Below are 16,172 nucleotides of genomic sequence, written 5' to 3' on the forward strand. Positions count from 1 at the left end.
ACTTGTCTAGTAATTTCCATCACATCAGAACTGAAAAATCAGTATTTCAATGAAAGAGTTATTACTGGGTCTGCCAAAAGATACAGGTCCTGGAATCCTATGATCAAAATGCTGGTTTATTACAAAGTTTTAGGTTTCACCTAAAGGCTAATTTTTCTGTATTGCTACGTGACATTTTCAACAACTCTGGTCAAAATGTTTTGATGAGAACTCAGACAGCTCTTCTCATTTGATTCTACCTTCACATGCATGGATGTAATCAAGTTGTCTGAAGATAGAAACAGTGTAAGACCAGAATCTTGCTATCAAGTTCTACACTCAGTTATATTAATGTAGATCCACAGTGATTCTAAAGAAAAATGTATTTATCCCAACTTTACTTAAGCAAAAGCAGACTCTTCTTTTGTAGCTTCCTTCCAGGAAATGCAAGTACTTTACTTAGTGCAACTTAGAAGTTGATTATGTTGTCTTTATTGTGAGGTAATCAAGTTATTTGCAAAACAATTAAATAATATAGAGATTTACAAAGCCTTACTCTAAATACATACAAATATTTTCCTGTCTTCCCCTCTAAACACAGACCTGTCATAGATGAGAAAATCATCTTTGTTTCCATTTAAGGTAGTCCAGACATCAGCTTGCTGTTCATCTTGCTGGTAGACAGTAATATAGTCTGACACACTTTCTTTCAGCAGGTGAAATTTCCTCTGGGAATAAGTTCCCTGATGGTTGACAACCACATACGAGATGTTAACCAGTCCTTCATTCTCTAACTTTACTCGCAGGTCCTCCAATCTAGTGGAGAATATAAAGAAACAAGAACATAAACCACTAGAGAATCATAAGACTTGCCACTTTCAACAAAGGTTAATACGGTCCATCTTGCTTTTATTACAGTGAATGTTATTTTCTCCCAGTTTTAATGGCAACAATTTAACACTATTAAAACATTCTTGTCATTTGCCATGACTATCAACTACATTGTCACCAAACCAGACTCTACAGTAGCTAATGTGCCATGGGTCCCACCCTTGTAAGTAGAATGCAGCACTAAGTAAAGCAGACTTCTGTTTTCAGACTGATTTCAGTGTTATATTTATTTCGGTTCTTTCACACTCTTCATGGTCTAACACAGTTTATCTGATGTCTTTATTTAAATGCTGAGGTTTTGGTTAAAGAATTCGTACCATTAAATAGAGCAGGAAGACGAATAATCAAAGAAAAACAAACATGCAGTAAAAGGTCTAGCTTTCCCACTCATCTTGACATGGCTATTTTATGTAATAGCCAAAAAAGGGGTGCTACAGCATCTGGGTCAAAAGGATGGCTATAAAACATGTGCATGACCTGTCTGGCAGTTATTAGTCTTTCACTGTCACAAAAGTCTTTCTTTGCTGTAAAGTACAGAAAGCTGCTTGCTTGCCATATGACGCACGGTGGGTTTTTTTCATTTTCATTCATATCCCTCCTATTGAATTGCTCTAGAAAACTCTTAATTTTTTCAGTTTCAGGAAATCATCTAGAGCTTGAAAGATTCTTTAAAACCTTCCTAAATGTACAGAATCAAACCCAGGTACCTTGAAAGGCAACCAGAGAGCCCACTTTTGACTTTGTTAGAGTCAGAGATTTACCACCACTTTTCCAAATCTAGTTCTTAATAAATTTGCAAAGACTATTATAATATGAACCCATGCAGCCTAGACAGGGAAACTAAGATGTTATCACAGTGACTAACATCAAGCTCAGAAACTGGTACTATGAATTTTTAAACCAAAATGATTTCACAATCACTAAATCAATCCAATATAAGGACTGTATGCAATTCATGTTTGGGTCAGCTCAAAATTATTTTCTTGATGCTGTTACTGTCATGATACCTAATTATTTGCACAGAAGTAGGTTCTAGAAACCAGAGCACCAACGTCCCAGGTCTTGTATGAAAATATAACACTGATGATGCCCTTGAACACTTGATCTATTTTTTGAAAGGCCAATCTATACCTTATCTCCCTGATTTTTTTTTTTTTTTAATATGTAGGACCTTGAAACAGGGCCTGGAAAAGCTCATTAGAAGTACGTGTTTTGATTTGCCTTTTACCCTACAAATCTTACACAAGATATGTGTGATCGCAGATCTCTGTTTCAGGCATTCTAGCCATGTCAGAATATTATGATGTTTCTTAGCTTCAGCATCTTTGCTGCGTTAATTATCTATTGCTAACTGACGCATAGTCTTGAGAAACTGTTTCTGTTGGTTTTTCATGTGTTCCAAGTTTCATTAATGTCAAGCTTATCATACTGTACATTGTAAATACAATCTGGAGAAGACAATTTGTCACTCAGGACTAAATCAAGAGATAAAGAATCTGAGACGCTGGCACAGAATGCTCCTGCTGAGAGTTAAACTGGTCACTGGGTCACACATGCTAGCTGGGATGGCAGCATTTGAGGAAGCTAGAGTTCACGGAGTGTACCTGTAGTTGGGCACAGGGATTATCCTCAGATGGCATTAAAAAATTGACCAGTCCTGTCTTAACAAAAACCGGGAAAGAGATTTACATCTACCTGGAAGCCTGCAGCAGGCACAAGTATCAGCTAGCTTGGAGGAGAGCCACTACCGTCACGGAGCCCCTGGAGTTCAGCATTGGGTTCTCCTCCCCTATATGCCATTCTGGGGGCTCCTTGCAGTTCTGGACCTCTGTCCCTCCTCCTGGAAGGAGACAGAGTGCCAGAACTAGCCCCAGCCCTGCCCACATGGCTGGGCTTTATCTGAAAGGAGAGAAAATAAACAAAATTAGATCAATGCCTAAACAAAGTTCAGACTCTAAAATTCTCATAACAAAACACATCAGAATATTTGCTCTATTCAGTTTAAAGAAACCTGTAAGAATAAATTTGAGCTACTTTGTTTACTGCTTGATCACACTTCTTTCATTTTACTGTGGAGTTCCCCTATAGTAAATAGGTAGTATATTTTTGTTGTATGTAAACAGCTGAGAAGTAAATAGTCAGAATAACCGGATTTTCTTTTAATGCTACTAACCAGACTACATTGTTCCTTCCTTTTTGTAATTTCTTCTTGACTGTTTTTAACACTCCAGTGATTTTAAAATGACCTCATTTCTTGTGTTTTGAAATCAGTTGTGCTGAGCCAGTTTACACCAGTAAGAATCTGGACAAGTTCATTCCAGATTCCAGAGTAAATCCACTGACTTAAAAGTACTTGCACCAACAGTGTATTTTACTACACAGAAAGTATTACAGAACCTGGCAAAAATTTGAAAAAAAAAAAAAAAAAAAAAGACTTAAAGATTTTTACAAATCAGTCTGTAGTATTTGGATCCCATTGAGAAAAAGCTCTTAAGAACAATGGCACTAGAAACAATTTTGCAAAAACAGGAAATGAAAACAGTTTCAGGATTCCTCAAACCTTACAAAACTTTTACCAACACTTAGTCTATTTAATGTTTAAGAAAATTAAAGCATATGAGAAATTCTATAATTAATCTTCTCCTTTTATTCCATGAACATAATAATTTTGGCTTAATATGTTCAGAAAACACCCATTATTGAGAACTATATAAAATTATAGAACAGCGCCCCAGCATGTCCTAGGTTATGGAATTGTATAATTTCACCACTTGCACCGAAGTCTGACAGTAAACACAGAACATTCTGAAAACACTCAGTTCTGATAAGTGACACACATTTCATCGATTTTGTCATATTCTTAAAAAAAAAAAACAAAAAACAAAAAACAAAAAAAACAAAAAACAACAACAAAAAACCCAACACATTTTAGTAATCGATCTTTTAAAACAAGAGCCAGCTGCTGCAAAGCCAGTGTCATTTGTGAAATCCATCTGTCCCTAATGTTTCTTTCCTGCAATTCTACCAAAAGCAATTTAGGTACAATACTTTGAAGATTAAACTGTGCTCCAACTGATATCAACAGGGCCAGTTTTCTACTCTTTCCACACATCTGGAAAGCTGCCCACCTTTACATCCATTACAAACATATGAAACTCCTACGACATCTTGAGATCCTTCTGTGCCTTTATAGCCTTCTGCAGTGCTGGCATACAGCACCCAGCAGCAGCTGTCTGGCCCTGTGAACGAGAGGAGAGCTATGTTCTGAATTATACTTCTCTTCACATTTAAACTTTCGAGTTGGTTTCCAATGGAAATTTCCACAGTCAGCCTTTCAGGCAAAGAAACAAGCAGACACTCTGCCAGATCTTAAGTCATGAGCTCTTTCTTAGCAAAACCAGCACACTTACCCTTTCCTCCCCGCCCTCCCCTGCAGCTCCGCTCAATTCCGCTGCAGAAGAAAACAACTTGGGGAAGAGGGCTGTGGTATTTATATGGCTCTTGTTTATCTCCCTTTGCAGATACGGTTCAAAGTTCAGGGAGCATATTCTGACCGACCTTGCAAGCAAAGCAAACCCCTTTCGCAAAAGCAGCCAAAATACTTCTCTGTTAAATCATTCCCAGTGGAAACCATTTATTGTGCAGAATGGCAGAGTGTTTCTAATACAGTAACCTGGAATATCAGGTTATGCAGTTTGTCAGTCACCCCAGTCAGCTGGAGGTAGTGGTACAGTCAGAGGAAAGGGGAGGGCCAAAGAGTTCTTATTTTCTGAACACAGTGGTAACCACAGTGAGAGGGGAAGGTACTTCTCTATTTGTAAAAGTGCTGAGCTAGCAGGTTTTTCTCTCATATGCTTTATCTGATATTTGCCTTAGGGAATGGTGTACCCTGTCTGAGGGCATGTGCAGCACAGAGCTCCTTTTGCCCAGCTGCTCTTGATTATGTCACTCAGCTTTAAAACCTATTTCTGTAAAACATGCCAATTTATAAACTTCTGTTGAAAGTTAAAGCCCAGATCTTCAGCCATTTTAATCAGTGCAGCTACATAAAAGCTGTGAAGCTCTACCAACTGGCAACAGCCACTTCACTCTGTGTATTACTCTGTAATGTTTTCTTAATCATCATCATCGTCACTGAGGTATCTGCAGACATTTGGGTCAAACTGTTCCCTTATTCTCTTTCCTCAGCGAGAGAATTGTTTATGCATGACATGTTTTATTTTGACAGAATTTTGCTTGAGTTTGAGTTCCTTTAATGTACATGTTCTGTGTGTTCATGGAGAAATAAATGTTTAAAATATTGATGTGCCCTCAGAGTTTACAGTGGTGAGATTTATATGGCTTAGTTTATGGTGGTGAGATTTATATGGCTTAGTTTTATGGCCTGAGACTGTCTCCTGCACAGATGAGCTCTGTGCTTCTGCTTGGGTGTGAAAAATGGAACTGCCGACCTTGGGGTTCATCCTGTAGAAATCCTATGCTCAAGTCAATGGAAAGAAGGGCGAAGCTCTGAAGTTTTATTCAGATCGTGTCTCGGAGAACACGATGCAGAAAACAGACATCAGAATGGGACTGAAATTTTTTTTAAAAGGTGGAATGTGCTGACATTCCTTATATTGTTAGGGAAACACATCTTTGTATGCTTTGTCGGGTGGAGATCAAGCCCTCATAACTTTGATGGTGTCCTTTAGTATTCTAAATGATAGATTAATTGCTGAGCCTTCTGCCTCAGGGTACAGTGTTGGCTTTTAGTGCTAATAAAGCCCTGCAAGGTTGGTTGGAAGTATGTGATATGCATCATGTCTGTTAATTCCTAAATGGGCACTAAAGCATCCAAAAAATAATGAAGCAGGTACAGATCTATTAATAGGGAGAGGAATAAAATGCAGCTCAGTAGTCATTGACAGTCTCTTGCCAATTATTGCAACACAGCTGGAGATACTATCAAATAATGAGCAATACTCCTTTCCCATTACTTTTTCAGCTTTGTAGAGAGGGATGTGCACAAGGCTTGATTAACAAGTGCTGAGCCTGGAAACTGTATATACTACCACTGAGTGCTGCTGAGACTAGCAGCTCACAGGTACTGGAGAATAAAGGGTCCAGACAGAGTAAACTGAGCTGAAGCCACTAACTTCTACCTTGCTATGGAAAGCACATAGATGATGGAAATACACAGGGGTCACTACTGAAAAGTTAGTATTTCCTCCCATATAGTATACAGAGACACCTGCAGACCCTCAGTTCCCTTACAGAGAGATGAGAAGCAGCTGTTGCTATCAATTATCACTGTGCCAATAAATACTACTTATTGTATTATTTATTATTAAATTAAATTATATTATTGTAACTTTTATAAGATTAAGGATAGCTTAACCACATTCTTAGTGATAAGCCATAAGCATCTCACTTTATAAAACTTACCTTACCAGAGATCATTGTTCTGCCTCAAGATTTATTGAGGAAAAAAGTTCTTCTGTCTTAAGGCAAATGGTAGGGAATATTATAATGTTGGCTGTGGGTTTAGATAGAACTAATTCAACTGGTTTAGAAATGTATAAAACCTAACCATGTTTAAACTTCAGTCTGAAGCATTACCCTTCCTGAGTGGAAAAAATCCACTTCCACATTTTTTTTACAAACAGTATAATAAAGATGTTAATAACTGTTAAATTTACACTCTAAGAGTCTGACCATGCAATTTCTTATACTAATGCTCCTTGAATTTGTAGGGTCCTGTAGCCCTTTGTCCATAGCTTCTAAAGAAATAATTGTCTTAAATCTTAATTTTGCTTTCCACTGTAATTATTTTCTTAGTTGTTGAGTATGTTCCAGTCTCACTGCAGGAGGCAGTTATGAACTCTAATTTGGACAAGTCTTCAGTTTGAAACAATAATTTTTATAATTATCATCCTGTTTGTACTCACTTTCTTTCCTATCTGGGGGGAATAACAGTCCTGCTGGAAATAACGCCACCCTTCCATTCTTATTGAACATAAACTATTCCCCTTTTTTGACATGTTTCAAACTTTTCAAAGCACCACAGAACAGAAATGCCAGTGTCTTTGGAAATTAACTCGTGTTTGTTTTTTCTGTTATCTAGATTGGTAATGTATACATTTCTTAAAAAAAAATGTCTCAAATGAACATGGAATTATGAGGCTGTCAGTAAGGATATTCCAATAAAGTCTGCTGTAGTGATTTGCAACATGTGCAGATAATAAGAGGACAGAGGCAGAACATGGATCCAGCATGAATTCTATCATGAAACCTTAGGACTTCAGTGTCTGTTTTGCTTTTGTGACTGAAGGAAGTCACAAACAGGGATTTCAGAGTCCACTGGCAGATCATGAGTCTCTACTGGTTCTTCTCATGTCTTCTCATTTAACAGTGTAATTGTGTCAACTCACTGGAGTTACTCATACTGTATAGTGTAAAAAATTGCAACAAAAACAGGCTGTTGATGTTTACTTAATGCTTATATAAACAAATTTCCATTTGTTTATGCAGCCTTAAAATCTTGGTTAAATTCTGTAAGTAAGGGTAATTTAAGTGAAGGCTTAGATATATTAAAGCAAATCCAGCAAGATAATTAGAACCACAAGTTCATTAAAGTAACTCCAGAAAGGATAGTGGTGCAATATTGGTCTCGTGCTTCTCTCATGAGAGATCCAGACCAGTGTAAGATAACTAAATGCATACTTCTCAGAATTCAAAGGAAGAAACAAAAGCTGACATCCTCTGATATAGTCTTGGAGATTGTTTCAGTGAATGAAGAAATAGCTGATACTTGCAATTGTCTACTTAAAAACAAAATGGAGCTTAAAGTAGCTCTGATCTAGTAGATAAATATTTTTGTTTTCTGTTTGGAAATTCCATCATAATAATGAAGTATCTTTCTCTACTTGAACCTATCTGTAGCACGCTGTAATTAGCAAATAAAATCTTTTTTCATCAGACATGTCCTAAATCATAAGCATTGCACAGATTAGAAATACAGACTGACTGTAGTTGCTGAATACCTACATGTATTCTGAGTTACATATTGGCTCTGTTTATTTTCTTCATTTATCCTGCAATAATTCTATCAGCCTGAAGGTTCCCCATGTCAACTCAGTAGGCCTAAAACCAGTGGTCCTCTTATCATTCAGAGGAAGGACAAAGCACCTGATGATACCCAAGAGATGGTTAAGAAGATCATAGCTGTATGACATCTTCTGTATTTTTATGGGGTTTTTTGGTATATTTAGTAGTACTTGGCAGTCCTGTGATCTATAAAAGAAAACTGGAAATCCCTTCAGTTTGGTGTGACTCTGCTTAGGCACCTGGTGTTGGGGATAATAAATCAGGAAGAAGCAAATGTAATCATGGAATGCCTAAAGCAGGGTATCTGTACGGATCTCTTATATGGATCTCATAACCCTCACAATGATCAGTGATCCCTCCTTCTACAGGAATGATGAAGTTGCACCAGGAATTCAGCAGGCAGCTTTAGGCTTTCCAGTATGGTTCGGTGAGTCAATGTGTAACTAAAGTGATCAAGGATCTGGAGTAATGACTACAAAAACAGTTAAACAAAACCCATGATTTTTCTGTATTCAGACAGTGCTCTTTACATTAACAGTTGAGGTCTTCGAGAGGGTGTAACTGTAATCATGACATCAGAATTATCATCAGCAATACATATAATTCCCATTAAAGTCTTTACACCAAATAACTCTCCTTAGGAGATGTGGAGGAAAATGATTCATCAGCTAAGTCCACAGCAGTTCACTCCAGGTGATTTTAAAGGCTTCTCACAAGAAATAACTGTAAAAGCAAGTTCTTGTTAATGATTTATAACAGGTCATCCAAGCATAGTTCACTGCACTGATCCCTAGCCAGGGAATGGAATTTACGACAGCACAGTACATGGGATTCAGTGACAATATACAGTGAACCTTATACAAAGTTCAAGTCTGTTCTTTGCTTATCTGTTGTAAAATACATGAAAACTGAAGTGAAAACTGAGTCCAGCTAATGAATAAGAGGGATTTGTATGAAAAAGTTCCCTTCCAATAACTGTTGAATTGTGATTTAAAAATGGATGACCCTTTCTTGGTTAATTTGTGGGGGGGGGGGACACGACTCTATGTTTTATTTTTCCGATAGTATAGCAGTGGCTGTAAACATCATCATCTACAAGAGATGTTAAGAGAGCTTAGGGACAGATTCAGATAGCTGAGTGCAAGATGGAGATTGCTTTACATAAAATGGAGTCTGACAAACTAAAATACGACTTCAAATACATGGTATGGAAGGTTGGTCATTGATGATACTTCTCTTCAGATAGTATAGTCCTGGAATGCTGAACTGTGAATAAAAATCTTGTGTGCCCTTCGTAGGGCAAGAGTGTGTGAATGTGCCACCAGCACCAGCAGAGAAGGTGTAAGTGTCTAAATCAACCACTTTTTACTGTTCTGTCCATCTTGGAAATTCAAAAGCAGCTGACATTTCAGCATCAAAGCACCCTAAGGTGCAAATTGTTTGTGAACTGCTGAAACAATTTACAGATGAAATCCAAAAGTAGATTGGTGGAAGAAAAAAAAAAAAAAAAAGTAATGTTTTCACTTAACAAAATATACTTTGCTGCTACGGCACACAGGAAGAAGAGACTGATAGTCATCTTCTCCCATCATGAGTAAAAACTCTTTTCATAAAAAGAGGCCTCCTAGTACCATAATGAATTCCAAACATAAGTACCTCAAGTGGTCTCTATAGATAAAGAAATATTGTAAAGCACTACTGACCTTCTGAGGACTGGTGGAAGAACTGAACTGGTTTTTAAATGTGTTCTACAGAGGGAGAGCTGTGCTAATACATATACCTGCAACAATCAAATCCTGAACAGACTGACTGCCTCCTTCTGTTTTCTGAATGCTGATGGGAGTCTGGAAAAGTTGCGTGTTTATCTGATTTATATCAGGAAATATCATTTGAAACACAAGGAGAACTTACAGCAGCTATCTTACAGTAACACCTTTCCTGTTGTTGTCAGTGCCATTATTTTAAGTCAGCAATAGTGACTAGCATTCAGTCCCTGATGCCTGGATTTGATTTCTGTTAACAAAGCTATACTGGCTTACAAACTGTGCCTTCAGCAGACAGTACTTTGTCAAATGTGCAGCAGCTACACTACCAGTTACTGATATTCAGCTACTTGGTACCTGCAACCCACACTCAGAATGTAATAAGTATGCCTGTAGTCAGCTGGATAACTGCACACCTTCTGGAAGTGCTAAAAGCTTATTGATTGAATAGACTGGAATAGCTTTAATACTAGAGTATACAATGTAGCTGTCATAAATTCATACTAACTGATGGGGAAAAAAAAAAAAAAAAAGAGAAAAAAAGATAGAAAGACCATTACCAGCTTCAGATTTCCAATTGTTTCCTATTCTCCTGAAGAGTTCACATTTTTACTGAACACTGATTATTAACTAACATTTATTTTTTTGTATGTGATTTGGTGAAATATGTATAACAGAAGTCCCCAATCTTCTGATATTACAGTCCTGTATTTTATTTTCCACAGATGCAGTTCTTGAAAGTAACAATGACGGCAAAGTAAAGTTTTGAATACAGAACATTATGTCTGTATTATGTTGACAATGGACCAACAAAGATTGGAGACCTTTATACCTGACAAACATATTAGCCCTACCTTGACACTGGCAGTCTTCCCATGTTTTCCTACAGCTTTGTTCTCCTAGGTTTTGGCTGGTTGAGAGAAAATTCCAAATTGGAGTAGAACTGTAATAGCATTTCAGAATAAAGGGTGCAGAATGCAACACCAGTTTTTGAAAGAAAGAGAAGTGAAAGTAGGGAAGATATGGTGACATTTTGTCTGAGAAGACCTTTGGAAGTCACCTGTGCAAGCCATCACACTACATCACTGCAAATAGCAAAGACATGAAAAAATCTGCTCTGCAAAATTCATGCAGCCACTATTGGTTGCTTCTATGAAACTACCATTATTTCATATATTCACTTGTCTTTGGATGGACCTCTTGACTTGACCAAGAATTCACACTGAACAGGCTTCGTATCATGTTCTCAGGCAGTAACAGCAATCCCCACTGGCTCAATTTATGGAGCTTGAAAAGTGAGTGTGTCCTAGTCAGTCATCACACAATGCCTTAACATCTCCCCAGTCAATAGCAGTTTGCATGGCTGCTCATTTGTAGGTACTCCACAGGAGAGATGAGCCTCAGGTTGTCATTTTACTTTGGTTAAGTCCTCATCTCTGGCTGGCCCCTATTTTCATTTCTTAATGGCTGTCTCTTGGCAGGAAGACATGTTCAAAATATTACTCACTCTTGTGTATGCCTTGTGTTATTTACTAGTTATTAGTTACATATCAGGCATATAACAGCCTTAGGAACTAGATATAAGGAGGTGGTAGTAACCCCAGTAGAGCCCAGAGTCAGTGTCTCATGGTAGAACAGCTGAGCAGCTTCCACATCTGTCTTTGACCATCAGCTTTCTATCCAGCCCTCTAAACAGCAAGCTGAATTTATCTGAACTTTCTCTTGTCAGCAAAAAAAAAAAAGAAAAAAGCAGAAAAACAAAGTAGGGATTTGTGCTGATCCTGCATCATGATTATTGCCAGATTTCCTGTAAGAGCACAAGAAGAGGAAACAAAACATGAACGTGAAGTGAAGAAAACTTGTAGCACTTTAAAAATCATGGCAATGAAGCTGCAGAACATTCTCTCCAACAGTTAGTAGGCATTCAGAAGGAGAGACAGACCAGAAAACTAAATGCATAAGTGAACCCATGACTGCAGTAGCAGTAATAATTAACAATAAACGCTTTTTAATTATATTCCCCTTTTTGCAAAGACTTCATAATGTCTTGATTGTTAATGTTTTAAGTTAATGATAAAATATTTGTTGATTCTTTAACACAGGCATGTGCTCAAGGTAAGTTACAAGATACATAACTGAAAGATCATGTGGGATTTCAAATATCTAGTTCTCCTGAAGCCAAATGTAGGACTTCATTCTCCACTGTTCAGGCAAATCATTGTGCAGTCTGTGGCTCAGGCACTGTTTGAGGCTTACATGAGGATCGTGCATGAGGCTGGTCTTAAGAACTTCAAATGACAGAACTGATAGAGGTCGAGTGCTCTTTCAGTAGCACATGTGCTTTGGTAACTGCTCCATAGGTGTGTCTGCAAAGGCAATACTTAGGTTGCCCTTCTAATTGGCACAGTTCCAGTCAATGTGCCACATGGCACACATGGTCTTGCAGGGATGGAAGATGCACTTAATGAATAGAAGGCTGTGCCAGGAAGAAATAAGTTCTTGAAGGTAAAAAATCTTCCCCTAGATACCAGGAAGATTTATGTCTAGGTTGCCCAACTTCCCAACTTTTTATTGCTCTTGATATTATCTTAATTGCATGTGGAACATTTCCCTGATTATCTCCAGGTTCTGAAGTAAACTTTCATCTACAGTCAACATTTTATGAATCTATCAGTCAGACATAATTTCTCCCAGCAGTAATATGGTCCATAGGTCTACAATTTTCTAGGAAGATTCCATGGCCTGAAAGGAGTAATCTAAAATTATCTGTTAATGTTTCTTCATGTATGATACATGGAACTGCAGAGGGCTAGGCCAAAACCTTTTCTGCCAGTTTAGCTTTAAACCCTTCCAGACTCTGTAGATTTTCATAGATTATGAAAGAGAGCTATAAAAATCACCACATTTCATGTTCTGATGCACTATGTTCACTGTCACTTATCAAAAAAAACACAAAACAAAAACATTTTTGCAAATCACATACAGAAGATTTGCTTGGGAAAATCTGAGTTACCTCTGAAGAGGTAGTATCTACATATATGAAATACGTACAATGTGTATGTATGTTATTTTTACTCATGATGCACAATACATACCCACACAAAAATGGCATGGTATATATGTATTTTAACTACTAACACAGGTAACTTTTTAACAGAGGTTTTCCTTAAGAGGTTTCCCAGACAAGTACTAACGTAGCCAAGGCTTTCTGAATTTATATTTGGAGTTGGACTAGACGATCTTTAAAGGACCCTTCCAACCCAACTCATTCATAATTCTATAATTCTATTCCAGGATAAAAGATAAAAATAGCAAAGTACTTAACACCTATTGTTATTTAAGCACTAAGCCACTACACAATTCTTTCAGGCATGCTTCTCGTAATTTTGCAGAATCCAAATCCCTATGGTTCATGAAACTGATAGACACTAAGTTCTTAGAATTGCTGCTTCTTCCAGGTAATTAAAATAATATAAAACAAAATATTTAGATAATAATGCTAGAATTCAACCACCCTCCCTTGCAGTGTTCACTAGACACCGATCTCCCTGATTTCATTAGTCAGCTCATCTTTGTGGCATCACAAAAATATGAAATTCGCACACTGTAGGTAAGATCTGGTGTGGAGCTTGTAGGGCAGCAGATAATACTGACTAGATATAAATGCACATCCTGTCCTAGATGTGCATTTCCTCTGAAAACATAAAGATAACAGAGGAACAAGCTGACATCTTTGTGTCAAAGAGGTAAGGTTTACGGATTTTTAACATCAATTCACAATTCAGCACATTACAGTTTTCAAGCACTGCATTTTACAATTACCAGTATCATTTTGACTTTCATTAACTCCTTATATCCTCCCTTCCCTCTTTAAACAGTAAAGAGATGAGGAGGATAAACAGAACAGCTCTCTATCAGAGGCACAGCCCATATTTATTTTCCTTTATAACTTTATAAACAGTCACTGATACTGTTTCACAGGCACACCTATCAAAGGGGTTCTACAGAAATGTTTTTCTCTTGTGTAATAGCACACATCTGGCTTGCTCTGGGCATGACAATAAAGCCCTTTCATGCACAGAACAAGTCATTGTGCAATGGAGACATGCTGAGTCGCCTGATTCAGAGATTTCTTGCAAATGATTGATATCACTACAGGAACAAGCAGTTGATTTCATAAGACTTGTTTTAATAGAAGAAACCAGAAAAGGCCACACATCTGAATTCTGCACCTCCTTGGGTCAATCATTTGGCTCTGATGTGGAACAGCGTGGTGGGAGATCTGGCTGTGCAAGGAGTGCACTGAGCAGCTTTCAAAACTATTTGGGGAGCCAGTTCAAACTCGCCAGCAAGTTGGGTGATAGGTCACAGGCTGCTAGGTGGATAGCCTTGCACTAGATAAGGTAATGGTCCCATTTGGCCTTCATTTATAATCAGAATCAACTGCATTTGGAAAATAGTTCTCTACTCAATCCTGCACCTAAGTACACCTTCTGAATTATTGGTTTCATGTCAGCGGTTTATTAATTCCCTCATTTCTTCAGACAAGAGGTATTTTCTTTATTAAATATGGGAAATGTATGATTCACACTTTTCTACAATTAGTTTAGTGTGTATTTTTGTCTGCCTGCTACTTCACTGCTCTCTCTTGGAGGGGCTACCAACACTCAGTCTGGATGGATGTTCTTCACCTTCTTCTGCATTTCTCTGGGAAACTCAGAGCTGGAAGGGAACACCTACACTCTGGTTTTATTTCCAAACTCAGCTGAATGTTGTGTCCAGAACGCTTATCAGGTTATCTTAATGAGTACAGATTTCTCCAGTGTACCACTGAGGTGATGCTGGAAAAGAAAAAAAAACATAGGGAAATTCTAGCCAGACAAATAATAGCTAATACATGTTGAACTAGAGATATGGATGAAGGTCATTTGGATGATTGCTTAACTTTTTTTCTTCATGTAAATAAAATGCACTGTGAACCAGGTTATTTTGAGCCTTACAACTGAATTGTATTTTATAACATAACTCTCAGAAATCCTAGAGGTAGTGCTGGGAAACCACCCTCATCTGTAAGAGAGGAAAGGGAGAACTTGAAAAGGTATAGCTTAAGTCAGTCTGATCTTATATTTGTAAAGGTATTAGGACAAATTATGAACCATTCATTTAAAAGCTCCCATCAAACCTGACAGTACCATTAGAAGGATGAAGCTATAGGAAAAAGTAAAGAAAAGAACACTATGGAAAATGCTAGGGGAAAAAAGGCAAATGGTCAGAAAAAAACCCATAAATTAATGAAAAATAAGCAAACCATCAACCTTGTCTGGAGAGGTAGAAGGTGTTGGAATGGAAATTTTTAATTCTTGTGTAGTATTTTGGTTCTATATGGTAACTTTAGCAGTATTTCAATTTGAATTACAAGCTATTGAAGATACAGTTCTTTGACTGAAAATTAGATCTACAATGGTTTAAAACGAAACTTTTTATTTTTAAAAATTCAGGGGGCATCAACATTCCTAATCTACTGTCCTGTACCAGGAAATAAGCATGGGTGCGGGGCAAACAACTCCTAGATTGAAAACAATTGTCTGAGCTGACCTACTACCAAGAACAATAGTATTGTAACATTATCAAAGCCATTAAGCAATAATATGAGGAAATAAAAGGGACGTAAGTTTGACTTCAAACTTTTTAATATTACATCACTATTGATAAAACTTTCTTGCATGACTGTATTATAAAACACTACGCAGAATATCAGGATTTTATGGATTAAAGAGTATATAAAAAATAATTTGAACTTGACTATCATTTATTTTTTTTATGTTGTATGATTTCTATGCTGAATGGCTTCCTTAACTTCATAGGCATTTACCCTTTTAGTGGAGGTTGAACACGGCAAAAGTAATCCTGTACGTCTGGCACCGGGGAAAAGTGACAGAGTTCATAAGCAAGTTTTCATCCACAGGAATTACATGGGTAAGCTCTTAAGAACATACAATCATTGCATGCAGCAGCTCTTCTGTTGCCGTGATTGACACAGAGGGTCTCAAAGGGACGATCACTGTGTCTGTTTCGACAAACTATTATACTGGCTTATTTGGATGAAGACGTTTCCGTCTGGTGACAACACACGAAGCCTGGCTGAGCAGGTACGCCCGGGGGCGCCCGAAGACTCTGGCCGAGGGGAGGAACCTGAGTTTCACGCTGCCAGCACCGGCAGGGCGGCCGAGGGGCTGCTGGCAGCCGGTGGCACTTACTTGCTGTCTCCTCCTCCGCCAAATACCGCTGCCGCTCTGTTGGAGCTCTTTTACGTTTTTAGCTTATCTTAACGGCGGAGGCCATTGCCTTTCCCCTCCTCAAGGAGCAGCCGAGCCCGCCCGCGCCCGGACCGACCGGGGCCCCGCCCACAGACTCCGCGCCTGCGCTGTGCTGGCGCCCGCCCCGAGACTACAA

The 16,172-nt window shown here is 38.1% G+C and overlaps 1 protein-coding gene across 3 annotated transcripts in view; it reads right to left on the reverse strand.

Annotated features, from left to right (window-relative positions):
- Window positions 1-16,113, reverse strand: part of SELENOP (selenoprotein P) — a 20,017-nt gene extending 3,904 nt beyond the window's left edge. Inside the window, exons 1-3 of one of the 3 annotated variants that reach the window (XM_032992902.2) lie at window positions 15,592-16,113; window positions 2,566-2,769; window positions 583-795 (exon numbers count right to left, since the gene is read on the reverse strand). In XM_032992902.2, coding sequence (XP_032848793.1) covers window positions 583-795; window positions 2,566-2,756 — 404 coding nt within the window. In that variant the 5' untranslated portion in view covers window positions 2,757-2,769; window positions 15,592-16,113. Of the gene's footprint in view, window positions 1-582; window positions 796-2,565; window positions 2,770-3,998; window positions 4,110-4,280; window positions 4,517-15,591 lie in introns of those variants that run through there. The other 2 variants (XM_032992897.2, XM_032992911.2) reach the window with 2 other exon arrangements.
- Window positions 16,114-16,172: the final 59 nt, after the last annotated feature.

This window comes from Tyto alba, unplaced genomic scaffold, assembly GCF_018691265.1.
Source record: "Tyto alba isolate M040663 unplaced genomic scaffold, T.alba_DEE_v4.0 Super-Scaffold_42, whole genome shotgun sequence".
Classification (NCBI taxonomy): Eukaryota; Metazoa; Chordata; class Aves; order Strigiformes; family Tytonidae; genus Tyto; species Tyto alba.